The 19172-nt window shown below is 49.5% G+C and overlaps 1 protein-coding gene across 1 annotated transcript in view; it reads left to right on the forward strand.

Moving 5' to 3' along the window:
• TSHZ1 (teashirt zinc finger homeobox 1) overlaps positions 1-15856 on the forward strand; it is a 69853-nt gene extending 53997 nt beyond the window's left edge. The window contains exon 2 of the mRNA XM_079784077.1: positions 11111-15856. Coding sequence (XP_079640203.1) covers positions 11111-14316 — 3206 coding nt within the window. The 3' untranslated portion in view covers positions 14317-15856. The remainder of the gene's footprint in view (positions 1-11110) is intronic.
• The last annotated feature ends 3316 nt before the right edge of the window (positions 15857-19172 follow it).

A 19172-nucleotide genomic window follows, 5' to 3' on the forward strand; every position in this document is an offset into this window, starting at 1 on the left:
CAGGCCACTCAGGTGCTGTGGCCCCCGGAGACCTGGCCTAGCAGGGGCAGACCGCTGGACTGCACGGCGCGGAGGGTCCTGGAGGGCTGCCCGGGGGCAGTGCAGAGCCGAGGCTGTGGGCGGGCAGAGAGCTGACCGATGGGCAGAGCCTGGTTTGGCACAGTTGGAAACAAGGGCTTTTTGGCCCTCCTTTTTTTATGATGGTAAGTGGTTTAGTGGAGTTTAAGTATATTCACTCACCTTGTTGTATAGCCATCATCACCACCCACCTCCAGAACGTTTTATCTTCCCCTACTGAGACTCCGCAACCGGGAAACCATTTCCGACATCCCCTTCCCCAACTCCTGGCCACACCATTCCGTTTCCTGTCTCTGGGACCAGCCGGGGTCTCCCTGGCTGGAAACTGGTGGCTTCCGGCCGTCCCCTGCCTGGCATCCCTGGGAATGCTGCCGTGGCTGGTGCATGGCCACGGCTCTCAGGCAGAACTGCTCAACACCACTCTCACTGACGTCACGCAGGTAAGGGCCTGATTTTACAAACAGCGAATTCTAAAGACAGAGTTCATTCCAAACTCACGCCACTTGCAGCTGCTGGTAGCAATGTCCCGTGTGTGGCTGTGTGGGTGCCTGTCTGGGACTCGGCTCTGGGCGAGGAGGGGGGCATCCTGCCCTGCAACCAGCTGATGGTGTAGCGGGGGCAGCTCAGGTAACCTTATGCCTCAGTTTCCTCACGTGGACGTGAAGAGTCACGCAGGCTTTCCCCTTATCGTGTTGATGAACTAACAACATTCACGGTGCAGAACGCCGGGGACGGCGTCGGGTTCAGAGGAGAGCTGGGTAAATATTACCTGTTATTATCCTGTGACATTTTAACCCAGAGCATAGTGCCGGCTGAGCACATAGTCTGTGGGAATGAAATGTTTACCCAGAAACAAGGACATTATTTCTTTCAAAATAACAGTATATTATCAGTCTTCCTAAGTAAATTACTAGAGGGCTGAGGAAAGTCATTCTGTCCATGTAGGCGGGTCGTTATCCCGGAATATATTTTATCGCTCTTTGGGACTCAACATCAGTGTTGTTGTGGGGAAGACGCTTCGGGCGACTGTCACGGGATCCTCACCCTCCACGGAGGGTGTGTGCCCACGTGCACACTCGTCCCTCCTGGCGGCCGCGGCGCGTGCTCGGGAACTGTTAGTGTCAGGCACCCTTTTCTGTGTGTGCGACTGGCCTTGCTCATTTCCTTCGCATCTGCTCCCCGAGGGCAGGTTGGATGGTTTCATAGCGTGTGCTTTCTCTCTGTGTCCCTCTGCATATGTTTCCTCCTTTTTTTCTTACTAATTTAAACATGCCCAGCATTTCTTTCCAAGCGGCTTTCTGAGCAAAACCGAAGAAGGTGGGCAGGAAGGGAGGAGCGACAGGAGAGGCCGGGAGCGGAGGGTCCGAGTGTCCTCTGGCTGGTCGTGGTGAGACAGGCTCTTCTGTGGGGACAGCCAGGACAGAGTCTGTTTTGTTTCTGTTTTAAAACCTTTTCCTGGAAGTTGTCTTGACCAAACCCTGTACGTTCTCCAACACATGGTCGCGGGCTGGACCAGGGCCCCCGTGCTGCCTGTAAGAACCAATCGAGAAAGGAAATGTCCTTGGACTAGGAATAGTGGCTTAGGTTCAATTTCTAAGAAGGAAAGTGATGACTTGGGTAGGGGCCCCGGGCACCCCCTCATTAGGGTGCATTGCTGCAGCCTCAGAGAAAAACACCATGGAGAGGGCTCGAGGCTGAGCCTCGGCTGAGATGCCAGCACCTTCTCTTCATTTAGCCGCAGACTGTGTCTGCAGCTTCTCGGAAGGATGCAAATGAGGAGTGGAATCCATGCACCTGCTGAATCCGTGTCTCCGGGTGCCCCAGGCGTTGGGGCCCAGCCTGCCGGAGCCCCGTCACCCTCTGCTCAATAATGCAGGGGGAGTTTGCTCTACCAAAGTGTCACCTGTCTAGGTGAGTCGTGCCAGTGTCGATCCGAAGTGACAGCCATCTTTGAGTCCCAGCGTCTCTAACTGACTTCCCTTTTATCATTCATGTTGGAAAGGTAACATATTCGACAAGATTGTTTCCTCTCCCCTGGCCTGTATCTCAGCGCCCCCCCCCTCCCTCCACCGTCTCCCTCGCCTGTCCCCACCGCACACCTGATCAAACCTAGATCACTGACAAAGGCTTCCTTCTCCAAATTAAATGAGCCCGACTAGCCTGGGAACGTTCATGAAGAAAGCAAGGGAAATGCTGATGAGTAACACTAATGAATCAGGGACCGGAGATCCTCCTGGAGGCGGATCCTGGGATCTCGCAGCGTTCCTCCCCATGAAGAATGGATGGAAGTCGGTTGTGTGGCGTGATTTTAACATCTGTCCTACCCTTCACGGTCATTTGTATTTGTAATGGAACCAGGTTAAATACTTCCATTCTGATGTTGCCGGCAGGGATGGAAATGAACATTTCAATGAAATCATCCGGACTGATTCATCTGCGCTCCGTTGGTGATGGAGCCCTAATGAGAATGCTGGGACACAGGGTTTATCACATGATGAGGAGGAGTCAGTAAATCTCGGAGATTAGAATCGCTGCAGAGCTCCCCACGCATGCACGGCGCCCCTCACAGACCTCTGCTAGTGATGTGACTGAGGGAGGGACAGGGAGCCGGCCCGGTGGCCAGGGCCTGTCTCCCCTCTGATGGGCCACCAGGAAGCGTTCTCTCCCGCTGGTGAAACCCCAGCGTGGCCCCCGGACGTTTCTGAGGACCCTGTCTCAGGGACTGAAAGGCAGGACTCGGACTCGGCTTTCTTCATGTCCCTGTAATTATAAATGTCCTGCTTTCACCATGGCCCTCTCTTCGCTGAAACAGTCACTTTGCTTCCTCAGTTGTCCGTGTGAAGCAGAGCCATTGTGTTTGAACTGCTGGGGCTCTTGAACGTCTGTAGCTTTGGAACTTGGGCCCTGTCCCTGTGTGTCCTCCGCCTGACACTGTGCCTCAGACAGAGTCCCAGGCTGTCTCCACGAGGGACCCTCAGTGACGCCAAGGGTCCTGTGGCAGCAGTGTGAATTCAAGTTCATTCATGTGGATTACTCAATGTATTTTCATACTGAATTGCTGTATTCGTATGTTGTATTTTCCCATGTTACCCCCTTTCTTCTAGCTAGACGATATTGCTTAAAATCCAAGTGAGTTAAAAATGGGAACATGTAGGCAGCTGGCCTGTTAGGTTAACTGCCAGGATCTGAATGATTCCAAATATCAAAATGGGGGGCACGGCAGAAGCTGAGCCCCTTCTGTTGAAGGAACACGTTATGTCATTCACTTTCTATCGGGATGTCTTGTCGAGTAGGAGCAGAGAGGACATGTCAGTGATACTGCGTGTGAATGGGTACTCTGAGTAGCCAGGGGGGACCTGCTGGATTTTGAAGGCTAGTGTTAAAGCTGACTTTTAGAAAGCAGATCTTGTTGAGGGGAAGCCCACTTTGGATTGCTGCTCCCACTTACCTGTCTGGGGACAACGATGGCTATGGCGAGGAGGTGGAGTTCTGGAGACTTCGCCTCCTGGACTGGAGAACAGGACGGTTCAGGGGGACACCTTAGGTTGTGCATAATTGGGATGCAGATGGAGTGCCAGTTCGGGGAGGGGACACAGACCTAATTGCTCAGAGCCCATGTTACTGAGACTCTAGGGAATTTGGAACTTGACTACATTTAGCTTAAAAACAAATACAGCTGTTGCTTCCCAAATCTTAACATGACTGTTGAACAGAGTAAATCTTGTTTTCTTCAAAGAAACAAAGATGTTTTTAAAAACGTTGGGCTGTGATTTGAGAAACATAATTTTTATCTAATTTGCTGAAGATGCTTGTGCCTCATTGTATAATTACACTTTGAGATGGACACATTTTTTCACTGTGTGCATTTAACTGTAAACCGTCAGAGTGCACATACTAGCATCAGATTCAGCTCCAGCTTGGACCATACACATCGCGTATGTCCACTCTTGTTAGAGTGCACAGAATTTCATGTTGCTCCAGGTGACAGCACGTCTTCAGGGACACGCTGGCATCCAAAGGCACATTTTATGACAAAAAATATTAACAAGATTTAATTTTTTTATGAAAAGTGAAATCTAACCATAAGATCCAATTGTCTCATTCCCATTTTGGAAATAATAGGGTCTATGTAGTTTTAATTTTTCATTCACTCTCACATGCACACACTCACACATGTATACACTCCTCACCCATGCATGCACACCCATCCACACATGTACACCCCCCCACATGTGCACACCCACACATGTGCACCCACCCACATGTACATGCACACTCGTACATGTACACACATGTACACACATTCACACTCATACCCACATAGCTACACATGTACATACATGCACGCATAGCCACACATGTATGCATAACCATGCACGTGCACACTCATGTGTGCACACACACGTGCATTCACATACCCATGCATGCATGCACACATATGCACTCATACTCATAAACACATGCACTCACACCCACACATGCACCCCCCACACAGGCACATGCACTCACACATACACATTCATGCACTCCCATGCTAGCACACGGAGGCTGGTAGCACCTTTTCTCCTACATTTCAGGGACTGCTGTGAGCACCTTCCTGTGGTGTCCTCCGGGTCTGTAAGGCTGCTGTGACTATCCTCCCTCTGATGACACGCTGGTGTCCCGTATCACATGGGATGTGTGCTCAGTATCACACTCACACCACATGCCAGGCTCAGGAAGGGCAGGGAGTGAAGGCAAAGCTGTGTTGACACAGAAAGAAAGCAAAAATGATGACGTGGAGGCTTTGTTTCATTTGATTGGGAGGTCATTTGTTTCTGTAAGTAATTGTAAAAGGGGAATTTCATGCTGCAGCTACCATCCCCAAGCACACTCATTCATCAGATTCCAGGTGGCGGGGTGAGGGCCCGGGGAGCCAAGAGCACCCAGGGGGACGTGTCAGGTTTACTTTATTTTCTGAGATTCAAGAGCCTACCTTATAACACTTTTTTAGTTTAAAAATTACACTCATTTACCTGTGAAGTATATTGTTCTCATAATTTCATCACCGGAAATAAAAATTTCTACAAATACTGTAGAACATTTTGGAACATTTGAACGCATATGAGCTAGAGATTTTTTTAGAAAGTTGTAGCTTGTGATGAAAACAAAGATCATGACAAATAATGACCCAAATTTAGAAGTTTCTATGAGTCCCAGCCCTCCCTCCTTCCCTCCTTCTCTCTCTCTCTCTCTGCCTCTCCCTCTGCCTAAATTTAAAAAAAAAAGCATCTAGGAAAGCAGTTATGAGAATTCACTGGTAATAGTGAATTCTATCTAATAAAAGAGTAATATGCAAATTGACCATCACTCCAACACACAAGATGGCTGCCCCCATGTGGACACAAGATGGCTGCCACAAGATGGCCAGCAGGGGAGGGCAGTTGGGAGGGATAAGACCTGCAAGGGAGGGCAGTTGGGGGTGATCAAGTCTGCAGGGGAGGGCAGTTAGGGGTGACCAGGATGGCAGAGGAGGGAAGTTGGGAGCAACCAGGCCTGCAGGGAAGGGCAGTTGCGGGGGACCCAGGCCTTCAGGGGAGAGCAGTTGCGGGGGACCAGGCCTGCAGGAGAGGGCAGTTAGGGGTGACCAGGCCTGCAGGGGAGGGCAGTTAGGGGCAAACAGGCTGGCAGGGAGCAGTTAGGCATCAATCAGGCTGGCAGGGGAGTGGTTAGGGGGTGATCAGGCTGACAGGCAGAAGCGGTTAGGGGCAATCAGGAAGGCAGGCAGGTGAGCTGTTGGGAGCCAGCAGTCCTGGATTGTGAGAGGGATGTCCGACTGCCTGTTTAGGTCCGATCTGGGATCGGGCCCAAATGGTCAGTCGGACATCCCTCAAGGGGTCCCAGATTGGAGAAGGTGCAGGCTGGGCTGAGGGACACCCCCCCCCCCCCCGTGCACGAATTTCGTGCACCAGGCCTCTAGTAGAAAATAAGCCTAATTGTTACAGTAAGAGCAGATGTTGCCTGTCATGACAGCATGGATGCAACTTTAGTTCAGACACCACTATGGTTATTAAGGGAATATCAAGAAAGTCATGTGTTGTGTATAGAAGTGATCATATAGGGCATGTTAGCTTGTGGTGTAACCCATTGGTACATAACTTCTATGTGACTGTAGCCTATTTAAAGATAAAGATTCCCCGAACTCTCTTTGAAAAGTTAGTCTCTGGTCAATCCCTGTGGGTGTGGGTATGCCCACACTTGCTTACTCCATGCTCCAACCCTCAAGGGTCGACTTTCCCATTTCTCTTCTTCTATCCTATGCTTTTGTGAGAATGAACTACTGGGTTGAAGATGGAGGCATTTCTAGGACATAAGACCTGTGTGGAGTTCAGAAACGATAGGAACCCTTTCTCCCCTCATCTCTCATGGCCACACCCTTAGCGAAGGTGGCACGGCTCACTTTCTAACAGGGGACCTCAAGGTGCTAGTGCCGAGGGGCAAAGTGACTGGGTCCGGATACAGTTATTGCTGGTCCTTCATGATAGCCAAATGTCCTTCGTGAAGGCCAGGTGTATGGTGTACAGGGCGTGGATGGGTACTAATGGGGTTACCTTTCTTTGCTGGGTTTCAGCCGTGTGGCCTGTAGAGGTATTTCATGCAAGGTCTCTCGCTGGATTTCTAAACGGTATCCATCAGGGTGACTTACCTATAATTCCAATTGGGTCCTGTTAGGGGTGTGTTGCCCCTCAGATGCAGAGGGAATCATGAGGACCTGCCCTCACTGTTTGCTCTTCTCACTTCATTTCCACTTCTCTTTAATTTTTCAAGGTTCTCCTATATTTTCTCTTCTTTTTCATCCTGACATGGCTGAAAATCAGAAAAGCTTTTGGTCTTTTCAGTAACGGTTTAAGCTCTAATTTGGGCTCTCCACTTGTATAATTATATTGCTGTAACATGCGGCCAACTCCAGACCTAAGATCAATCCCTGATGTGCTCATTGGGAGGGGCCTCAAAATGAGGCGTCTTATTTCTCACGTAACTTGAAATTAAATTCTGAGGCCGTGAGAAGGAGAAATTGTATTTATGTTCAGGAAGTTACCTGTGGATACCTAATTAAATTAGAATTGGGTAAAAACCAGAGGCCATTTTATTGTGATTCTTAAAAATGGATTCTGTTGGGTTTTAAGTAAAGAAGTAATTCTGTTACAAATCAGGTGCTTTTGCTATTGGAACAGGGCAACTGACATTGGTCAAAGTGGTAGAAAAATGTTTGCTCACCTTATGTCAGAGCAGAAGTGGCCTCTCAGCTCTTCGCTCAGCAGAGTCAAACATCCTGCAAAAAATCGTAACTCACATCCGATGAACGGAGATGCTGCCTGTATGTTAGTGTCCTTTTGGAGGAGGGAGGAAGCAGCTCCATGTCTGTGTTCTCTGCCTTTTTCATTTCCCAATATTTTCTAACTTTGATTAAAACCTCCCACTGTCTCCGAAACAGAGGTGAAGTGACTCTCCAAGAGACCGATTATAGATTTGGAAGGAAGTGTGTTGCACGATTCTACCGTGAATCGAGGCTGGGCATTCACCCCTCAGGTGTGTGGGGGCCCCTTTTGGGAGTTGGCCCCTTGGAGTCCGTGTATTTTGATATAATGGCCATCTGTTTGTGGATATCACGTTTGCAGGTGTAAAACCTAGTTTGATGTAGATAAACATGTAATTTGGTATGATTGCACAGCTTCACCAGGTGGCAAAACAATAGCAAAGCATGGTATTTACTGTAAGCCAGTAACCAAGCAGGGGCCGGAGACCTGGGCTGTCTACTTGTCACTGCTCCATATCCATTTTCCTCATTCGCAGCCAACTCTCAATTCTGCATGCTCATGAGGAGGGAAGGGATGGCATCCACAGTTTCCCAGCCCATTCTCATCATATCTGTCCACTACATTCCCTCCAGGTCTTGGGAAGGCTGCTAACCAGAACCGTGGCCTCCGCCCCGTGTGAGCCCTGACTGAAGGCTGACCTGGGCTACAGGTGACCACTGAGCTGCTGGGCTGGTGGCTCAGGAGGGTCCCTGCAGCTGATCCCATCTGAGGCCCCAGCACCCTCCTCCCCCAGCTGGGCCGCTCCCAGAAGGGGCAGGAATGCAGGGGCCGAGCAGGAGGGTTGGGTGTCTGGGGGGCAGACCCACAGGAAACCTAATATCATCCACGCCCTCAGTGTTCTCGCCTCCTCTCTACTTTTTAATATTTTCTTTTTGTTGTTTATTTTTTTATGACTACTTTTTAATATTTTCAAAAAAGGTAAGAATAAGCAAAGCCCAGCCCACACTCCCTCCCCAGGCTGGGCCCTGCCCTCCCGGGCTCCCTCATTTCAGGGTCTGGCCAGTGGCTGCCAACTATTTTGTTCCAGAGATGGTGTCAAATGGACAGTTGTATTTATTTATTATATTTGTTAAGCTGAAAACAGCAAAGAAGATTTTGAAAATATGGATACTTATCAACAGCCACCTCACTCCACACATGACCCAGGCACTCCCCAGCTATAATTAACTGCGATCAACATACTTTAAAGGGATTTTTCCACGGTGTGCAGTTTTGTCTTTTGCCTTTTTCATCTAATGACTTTGCCCATGTTATCAAAGCATATTTTATTATGTTGGGATAATATTGCATCACAGGACTAAACTATAGATGACTAAACCGCCGCTCACTGCTGACGATTTAGATGGTAGTTACTTCCCATGGAGCATCTTTGTGCACATGCATGGTCTGCATTTCATATCTTTAGACTCTGCTTCCAGAAGTAAAATTATTGGGCTGAAGGGTGTCAACATTTTAAAGTTTCTCTACTTTTACTCTCTTTCATCAAGATTCTCTCATGTATAGCAACATGACTGGCACATAAGAAGTTTCTAATTTTTTTTTTTATTCTCAAGGGATTTATTAATCTCTTTCCATCCAATTTTTTTAAAATAATTTTTTTATTTTTCAATTTTAGTTGACATCCAAGGTTTCTGAATACTCAATACAGAATTACTTTGGGTCACTGATTTATCCAAAGACGTTTCTTGGAGGTTTCGCTGGCAATGGGATGCTGACAGGACAAAGGACAGGGACTTGGTCCTGATGGTGGGTGGGTGGCAACATCTGGGACTGGAGGTCAGGTGACCCGAATTCCAGTCCTGTATCCACTGTTTCCCATGTAATTTGGAGAAGTCAGTCAGCTTCCCCAAGATTCAGTTTTCTCATCTGCAAAATAGGCATTTTGGTGATGCCACCTGGCAGGGTCCTGCGGGTGAGAGGGAGATGATCAAATGGAAATGGCCCGTTGGGCAGCAGGCATGGTTGTCATTGGCTGTGCGTGTGCACGGGTGTGTGTGTGTGTGTGCTCACAGTGACTGTGTGTGCCCACACTCTGGAGTGCTTGCCGCTGGCTCTGAAGTCCTCCGCCCGCAGGTGCTGAAGCTCTCCTGCCGCCTGCCCGGCCCGCTTCCGCCCTCTGGGCAGACAAGATGGTCTCTGTCTGTCCTCTCAACCATCCCTGAAAACATAAGTGCGCTTTGCCACATTCCCTTAGGATCCGGCTCTGATAATGTGATAATGAGTGATTACATTTAATGAGACACCCTTCTCAGGTCATATCAGTGTATTTTAATAGAGCCTTTCTGGAAAATATCTTAACCCCCAGTTTCCCAAGTAGTTAATGGAACACTACTTCAGGTAGTTATCCCCTCAAAAAACAATGAAAATAATAAAAAAGTAAGTAAAATAGATTGGTCAAATAAGAGGTGAGGCATGCAATTTTATGTCCCTTGGGGATTAACAAGATATGGCACACGACGTTAAAGAATCTAAAATGTCCTGCAGCAAAAATGTCAGGTTTTATCTAATGATTTATATGCCTTCCAACCCTCTCACTCACAGGACAGCTGTCAATATCCTGCAGTGTCCCCTGGGAAATGCTGCCTTCAACCAAGAAGTCAGTGTGCCGTGCACATGTAGCCTGGACTGGGCTGCCGGAGCACACACTACTGGCCTTGTTAAAATCAAAGCCTATGTTTATTGTGGCAAAATACTCATGACATAAAAGTTGCCATTTTAGCCATTTGTAAGTGTCCAGTTCGGTGACATGAAACCCATTCACATCTCTGTGCAGCCATCACACCTGCCACCTGCAGAACTTTCCCTCTTCCTTCCCACTGCAGCTCTGTCCCCATTAAACAGCTCCCGGGCACCCACCCCAGTCTGGCACCCACCCTCTGCTTTCTGTCTCTATGGATCTGACTTCCTCTGGGTGCTCATGTAAGTGGAATCACACAGTATGTATCCTTTGTGACTGACTCATTTCACTGAGCACAGTGTCCTCAAGGTCCATCCATGTTGTAGCAGGTGTCAGGATTTCCTTTCTTTTCACAGGTCACACACCATATTCTGCCTGTCCATCCTTCTGTCAGTGGACACTGGGTTGTTTCCCCCTTTTGGCTCCTGCAAATAATGCTTCTTTGTACCACCTGGCTCTTTGACACCTGCCTGGTGTGTCCCCTCTGGGTGACGTCTCCCTCCAGGCAGGGGCCTGGAGTGCTCGGTGGCCTCCTCCTTTGAGTGAGGGCCAGAGCATTTTTATCACTTGTCACTGAGGAGTCTATATTCATGGAAACTGTGTAATTCTGTCTATGGAATACCTCGCCCTAAAAGTTGACAGCCAGGTCCCACCTGGTGGGAAGGCATGAGGGATGTGCGGGCCATCACTTAGGAAAGGAGAAGCCTGCAGGAGGGGGTGACGGGGTTCCTTCCTTTCCTGCCAGCTGCATCCCCACGTGACGTCTTCAGAAGGACCTGCCCTCCCCTTGAGGCTTCTTCCTTGCAAGGTCTTCTCCCAGGAGAGAGGCTGTCCTGGTCGAAACCTAATTTCTGCCTCCAAGGTGCAGAGTGGGTGGTCACCTAGAGGTGATAGCCTTGCGGCCTGGGAGCTCGAGGAGAAACATGGTGTGCGTGCTGGGGAGGCCGTGTCCTTGAACGTGATGTACTTCTCACCGTGTGTCATTTTTCTGCCCTAGCTTATGTTCCCGAGGAAGAATTGAAGGCAGCAGAAATAGATGAAGAAAACGTGGAGGAGGATGGGCTGTCCCTGGACATTCAGGAAGGTGACTACGTGGGCGGCGGCGACGAAGCCGAGATCAAAGAGGCCCCGAGCTACCAGGACTCCCCCATCAGCACGGCCACCAACCAGGACGCTGGCTACGGGTCGCCTTTCAGTGAAAACAGTGACCAGCTCGCCCATTTCAAAAGCTCCTCCTCCAGAGAAGACAAAGAGGACCCACAGGGTCCAGACAGCGCCTCCTACCCCCAGGACAGCTTGGCACAAATCAAGGCCGTCTACGCGAACTTATTCTCAGAGTCCTGCTGGTCCAGCTTAGCACTGGATTTAAAGAAGTCCAGTTCGACCACCAGCAGCAACGATGTGGGCCCCAAGGAGAGCTCCACCCCCACCCCCACGCCCCCCGCCGCAACGACGGTGGGGACCACCGGCACCACCGCCAGCACACCTAGCTCCAGCTCCAGCTCCAGCACCAGCTCCAGCACCAGCACCAGCACCAGCAGCAGCGGTGGCTCGGGCTACGACTGGCATCAGGCCGCGCTGGCCAAGACGCTGCAGCAGACGTCCACGTACGGGCTGCTGCCTGAGCCCAGCCTGTTCAGCACTGTGCAGCTCTACAGGCAGAACAACAAGCTGTATGGCTCGGTGTTTACGGGCGCCAGCAAGTTCCGCTGCAAGGACTGCAGCGCCGCCTATGACACGCTGGTGGAGCTGACGGTGCACATGAACGAGACGGGCCACTACCGCGATGACAACAGGGACAAGGACTCCGAGAAGACCAAGCGGTGGTCCAAGCCCAGGAAGCGCTCCCTGATGGAAATGGAAGGGAAGGAGGACGCCCAGAAGGTGCTCAAGTGCATGTACTGTGGCCACTCCTTCGAGTCCCTACAAGACCTGAGCGTCCACATGATCAAGACTAAGCATTACCAGAAAGTGCCTCTGAAGGAGCCAGTACCAGCCATCACCAAACTGGTCCCTTCCACAAAAAAGCGAGCCCTTCAGGACCTGGCGTCCCCGTGCTCCCCCGAGCCAGCGGGGGTCGCCACAGAGGCCGCCCTGAGTGAGTCAGCCAAGGACCAGAAGACCGCCAACCCCTACGTGACACCCAACAACCGCTACGGCTACCAGAACGGCGCCAGTTACACCTGGCAGTTTGAGGCCCGCAAAGCGCAGATCCTCAAGTGCATGGAGTGCGGCAGCTCCCACGACACCTTGCAACAGCTCACCGCCCACATGATGGTCACTGGCCACTTCCTGAAGGTGACCACTTCCGCCTCCAAGAAGGGGAAGCAGCTGGTGCTGGACCCTGTGGTGGAGGAGAAGATCCAGTCCATCCCTCTGCCCCCCACCACGCACACCCGGCTTCCCACCCCCCACGTCAAAAAGCAGCCCGACTCGCCGGCAGGGTCCACGACCTCCGACGAGAAAAAGGAGCCAGACAAGGAGAAGGCACCAGTCGCAGGTGACACGGAGAAGAAGATCAAGGAGGAGAGCGAGGACGCCTCCGAGAAGTTTGAGCCCACCACGCTCTATCAGTACCTCCGCGAGGAGGACCTGGACGACAGCCCCAAGGGCGGGGTGGACATCCTGAAGTCCCTGGAGAACACGGTCTCCACAGCCATCAGCAAAGCCCAGAACGGCGCGCCCTCGTGGGGCGGCTACCCCAGCATCCATGCGGCCTACCAGCTGCCGGGCGCCGTGAAGCCGCTGCCGGCCGTGCAGAGCGTGCAGATGCAGCCGTCATATGCTGGCAGTGTGAAGTCGCTGTCCTCGGAGCACAACGCACTGCTGCACTCCCCGGGGAGCCTCACGCCGCCGCCCCACAAGAGCAACGTGTCGGCCATGGAGGAACTGGTAGAGAAGGTCACGGGCAAGGTCAACGTGAAGAAGGAGGAGAGGCCCCTGGAGAAGGAGAAGGGCTCACCGGCCAAGGCCATGTCCCCTGTGGCCAAAGAGAATAAGGATTTCCCAAGGACGGAGGACAGCAGCAGCAAAACCCAGCAGAAGAAGGGCCCGGAGGTGGAGGCGGGCAAGGCCAAGAAGGAGGGTGCAGTGGAGGCCCACACCCCCAATGGCACGGAGCCGCTCAAAGCCAAAGTCACCAACGGCTGCAGCAGCCTGGGCATCATCACGGACCACTCGCCGGAGCCATCGTTCATTAGCCCTCTGAGCGCGCTGCAGTCCATCATGAACACACACCTGGGCAAAGTGTCCAAGCCCGTGAGCCCCTCGCTGGACCCGCTGGCTATGCTGTACAAAATCAGCAACAGCATGCTGGACAAGCCCATCTACCCCGCCACCCCCGCCAAGCAGGCCGACGCCATTGACCGCTACTACTACGAGAACAGCGACCAGCCCATCGACCTGACCAAGGCCAAGAACAAGCCCCTGGTCTCCGGCGTGGCCGACACGGTCTCCTCGCCCCTGCGGGAGAGCGCGCTCATGGACATCTCCGACATGGTGAAGAACCTCACGGGGCGGCTCACCCCCAAGTCCTCCACGCCCTCCACGGTGTCCGAGAAGTCAGATGCCGACGCCAGCAGCTTCGAGGAGGCGCTGGACGAGCTGTCGCCTGTTCACAAGCGGAAGGGCCGCCAGTCCAACTGGAACCCCCAGCACCTGCTCATCCTGCAGGCCCAGTTCGCCTCCAGCCTGCGGGAGACGCCCGAGGGGAAGTACATCCTGTCGGACCTGGGCCCGCAGGAGCGGGTGCACATCTCCAAGTTCACGGGGCTCTCCATGACCACCATCAGCCACTGGCTGGCCAATGTCAAGTACCAGCTGAGGAGGACAGGCGGGACCAAGTTCCTGAAGAACCTGGACACAGGGCACCCTGTGTTCTTCTGCAACGATTGTGCCTCTCAGTTCAGAACTGCGCCCACGTACATCAGTCACCTAGAGACGCACCTGGGCTTCAGCCTGAAGGACCTCTCCAAGCTGCCCCTCACCCAGATTCAGGACCAGCAGAGTGTCTCAAAGGTCCTGGCCAGCAAGGCCGTGGGCCTGGTGGGGGCTGCCGAGGACGATCTGGGCTCCACATTCCAGTGTAAGCTGTGCAACCGGACTTTTGCGAGCAAACACGCAGTCAAACTGCACCTTAGCAAGACCCACGGCAAGTCCCCGGAGGACCACCTGATCTACGTGACAGAGTTGGAGAAACAGTAGCGGCCAGGTACGCGAGGGACCCCACCCGGCACATTGCACTAAACGTCTTCACACTGCACTAGGCCCGGCCTGAGCCTCCAAAATCAGCCTTCCTTGGTTGCCGAACGGCCTGTCTGGACCTCGGTTTTTCTTACACACATTTTGTAGCTATATTTATATGCTCTTTGTCTGATTGCGCATGTCATTTTTCTTTTTCCGTGAGTCAAAGTCTGACCTTTATTTTCAACATCTGTTCTTGATGTTAAGCTATCTTTTGTAGGAAATGATGGGGCACACTACTCAGAGACACCAACTTAGCAGGAAAGAAAGACACAAATAACAATGATAAAAAGACATCCTAAACATTACAAAGTTGCCATGACAATAAAGGTCATAGGACCTAGTGGTGTCAAATTTAACCCTTTGAGGACTGTAATTGCATCTCTGTGCCTTTCACTCCAAAAAAAAAAAAAAAAAAAGAAAGAAAGAAAAGAAACAAAAAAGCTTAAAGGCATTTCATTCAGATCAAAAGCTGTGTCAGACACAAAACTTATTTAATAATTAAAAAATGAGCTTTTATATGCAGACTGGTTTGTGAAGGGAACATGCATGCCGCTGTTGGAAGACAGAAGTTGTCTAGGACTTGCGGGGTTAGGAAGCCACAACGTCACACGTTCAAAACAAAAAACTAACAACAAACACCCCAGTTGCCACTATGCCCAAACCCTCTGGATGCTGAAGAAAATGCCACTTTTGGCAAAAAAAAAAAAAAAAGAAAAAAAAGTATGCAAGCTATTATTTAAAACATGTAAAAATGCTATTTCTTTTTTTCCTGTAAAATACTGCGGTTTATAGTTATTTACAAATGTAAGCTTTGGTACAAGCTGACCTTTCTATAGCGCGCTGCATCGATAAATGAAAAAAAAAAATGGGGCAAATGTCGGAGTACTTCCTTTATAAATTGGCAGCATCCGCTTAAAAACTCCTCTATCCTACCATCCCAAATGGTTACCTATCCTACCATTTTAACCTATCCGACTTTCTTTGTACCTTCTGGCTGTATGCTTTCTCTTTTAACTTTTTATATTGTCATTTTATATTAAATTTCTGTGTATATAATGTAAAACCACGATTTTTGAATAAAAATTAGTTCCTGCAGCTTGATTTAAATAGAGAAATTTTACTGGCATTTGCATCTCTCCAGATGCATGTATATCAGACAAAAAATAAATAAATGAAGACAAAGCAAGGCACTATTAATTATACGTTTGATGTTCTGTCATTAATATTGTACAGTACATTTGGGTTCACACAATTAAATCCACTGTTTTCTCAACTGTAAAATAAATCCTCACGCCGTTCTTGGTTTACGTCGATTGTCATGTCGTCATTCTTCTGCCTCGGGAGATGTTATTTCAGCAGCGAGAGGTCTTGCTGATGCAATCGACCAACGGAAATCCCACTCAGAATCATCATTTTGTGATTTGTGTGCTGACATGCCTTCACTCAAATGATAAGTATTGCGCTTTTAGAAACGATAATTAGCATTTTTAACTCCACTGGGTGCCACCGAGTTGAGCTGTTGAGTGATGGGTGTTTGGTCCATAGAGAGCCTGAGGCCTGCGTGTGGAGAGCCCTCGTGGACAGTTACAGGTGTTCCCAGTGTGTTTTCTGGGCGTCCAGGGACTTGATGGGGTGGCAGGGAAGACCCAGGACCTTGGGACCAGCTCTGCATTCTCTAAAGAGGAAAGTCTGTTAACTGTGCTTTAAAAAATGCACAGTTTTAAAACACAAGCTGCCGTCTGATTCAGGGTTTGGGACCAGTCTTCTGCAGGTTGCCCTGAGCACCCAGGACTCTCTGAGGGCACCAGCAGGACCCTGGGCATGTGAGGCTGTGAGCACTGAGCCTTGAGGTCCAGGGCTCTGTATTGAGGGAAACCTCAGGAGCGCTTCAGGACATGGCATAGAGATTTCTTTTCCTACCTTTTGCTTAAATTTCCGTTAAATACATCCTGAGAAAGGGTAGAATTTGGATGCTCTGTTTGAAAGCAGCTGAGCAGCTGAGCTGTGTGCACTATTGCCTGTTGTCCGGCAGGCAGCCGGATGGCCGACCAGGTGGCCCTATTTACAGTCTATACTAATGCCCTGGACACTGGCAAGCTGGGCTACTGGCCCGACTGTTTTCATTGGTAAATAGCTCTGTCCTTTATGAGCTTTAGCCACTTAGACATTTGGGTTCAGTTACTCGGTGACTGTACTTTGGGCTGCAGGGGTGATGGAGAAGAATGACAGGCCTATAATGGACCTGGGGTCCTTGAATGAGAATCCTCCGAAGTTTGCCACAGGTCCACAAACATGATTATGTGATTTCACCAATAGTAAGAGTCAGAGCCACAGGCATGTGGTGTGAAGGGAGGTGCCATTTGGGGATTGGGCCCCGGGTTCTGTCCCATTGCACAGCCGCTGAGCTATTCGAAAGCTGCTTGCAACCCGAGTTCTGACACTGGGGTCTAGGCCCAGATGCAGGCTTCCTTTCTTAAATTTTTCTTTTTTAAAATATATTTTCATTGATTTCAGAGAGGAAGGGAGTGGGAGAGAGAGAAACATCAGTGATGAGAGAGAACCATTGAGGGGCTGCTTCCTGCACACCCCACATTGGGGATCAAGCCCGCAACCCAGGCATGTGCCCTGACCAGGAATAAAACCATGACCTCCTGATTCATAAGTCCATGTTCAACCACTGAGCCATGCCAGCTGGGGAATTTTTTCTTTTTCTAATTCATTAACCCCAGTTCTCCAACCCATAGATAGTACAAGACTAATTGGTCTTACTTACTACTATTCATACTGATGCAGGAGGTGGGGACCTAGTTATAGTTAGGGGATGCTACTCCATGCCAGGGACATCCTTGATGCTTCACCCACAGCAACTCACTTGGGCCTCACAGCATGGGGAGGGGCTGTTACTCCACTGTTCTCACAGACGATGTCCAGCACAGAGATGTCCACGGTCCGGGGGCTTGAAATTGACACACCCTGACCCTGAGCTCAAAGCTCTGGCTTTGCCCCAGCCGTGCACCTAATTGCCCCCTTTGCAGGCCCAGGGGTGGGTAGGGGGATGAGAGCTGAGGGTTTCGGGTGATGCTGATGGACAGGGACGTGAGCGCCACCCTGAGCAGATGTCCATTCTTCACGTGGCTTCCACCTGCAACCCACCTCAGATTGCAAAACAGGACCGCTCTGTTTTCTATTGGATCTGAAAACTAAGTTGAAGTAATGTTTGTTATGAATATGTAGCAGCTTCAATGACTACAGGTCTACCTAATACTGTGAAAACTCAAATTTGTGTAGGCAGACAGTGAGTAACCCAGGGAAGCAGTTGCCACTTCTAATTTGAGGATTCACCTTACAGATGGTTCTGCTTCCTTCATCTGTGTTTGGATACATGTGCCCATCCTTGCCTTCATCTAGTCTCGAGTGTGCTCTGAGTTTCTCCCAGTCCTTCTTTAGCCCAGGCACCAGGTCTCCACCTTCTAGAGTTCGACAGCCAAAGGCCCCCAAGGAGCTGGAGAGAGCTGGCTGCCTGCCCACAGGTAGGAGGCTGCAGGGGGCTTGGTAGTGACGTGACTGCCCAGTTTTTTCTATTGGTTAGGTGACCTTGTGCACAGGCAAAAGTGACTCCACTTGAAAACTAAATACTTTTAATATATATATATTTTTAAATTGATTTCAGAGGTGAAGGGAGAGAGAGAGATAGAAACATTAACGATGAGAGAGAACCATTGATCAGCTGCCTCCTCTGTGCCCCCTACTGGGGATCGAGCCTGCAACCTGGGCATGTGCCCTGACCAAGAATAGAACCGTGACCTCCTGGTTTACAGGTTGACACTCAATCACTGAACCACGCTGGCCGGGCATATTTTTTCTTTTAACTGTGGGATTCTAAAAGGTTTGAGATATTCTTCAGAATGTGTTGGGTAAAGATATGCTGTTATTTCGTCAATATTTAGAGATAGGAAGCCTATAAAATAATGGTAGATAATACTTTATGTAAGAGAAATAATCTTTTAGGCATTGTATGAAAAAAGAAGTGATTAATAATTTAAAATTTATGTCACTACATTTCTATATTTAGTAATCTTTATAAAGTTTCTTACATTAGTCAAACATGTCTAAACTTCTTTCAAATTCTCAGAAACCTGTCCATACAAATAAAGGTTTCTGCTTTCTTCCAAGGTAAAATTTCATGTTACTACCTTCCTGATTATTTTTTCTGAAGATGAAGGCCAATTATTGAATTATAAACTTAAAAAGAGTAAAATTTGGAGAGTACCTGTGCTTTTTACATACCTTTTACTCCTGTAATAGAAACAATATACTAGTATTGTCAGTGCCCAAAGCTTGGAACACAAAGACATAAAGAAGGAAATAAAAATAACTATTGCTTTCATCTATGAAAAAATCATTATTAATATTTTAGTAACATCTTTTTTTCCTGTCATGCTTCTACAAAATAAGAGATCACACTGAACACACTTTTGTACTTTTCTTTACTTGATAGTAGATAATGAGTATTTTCCCATTTCATTAAATATCACACATTTCTCATCTTATTGAGATCGTCTCTGGTTTACATAGAATTTTAAAAAGCAACATTTAGATTCTTCTCAAGTTTTCACTATCACAAATGAGTGCAAAGAACATTCCACTCAGTATTTCCGGTTGTTTCATTAGAACCAACGCCCACAACCGACACTGCACCACCTCTCAGAGCTGGACTCCAGGCCCCACGACTGGGACACCTTCCTTTTCCATCGCTCCTCTCACCAGGCAGTGGGCACCGGTGGCATTAAAGTATGAAGTAATCTGCAAGCTGA

Source organism: Cnephaeus nilssonii (genome assembly GCF_951640355.1).
Source record: "Cnephaeus nilssonii genome assembly, chromosome: 11".
Taxonomy (NCBI): Eukaryota; Metazoa; Chordata; class Mammalia; order Chiroptera; family Vespertilionidae; genus Cnephaeus; species Cnephaeus nilssonii.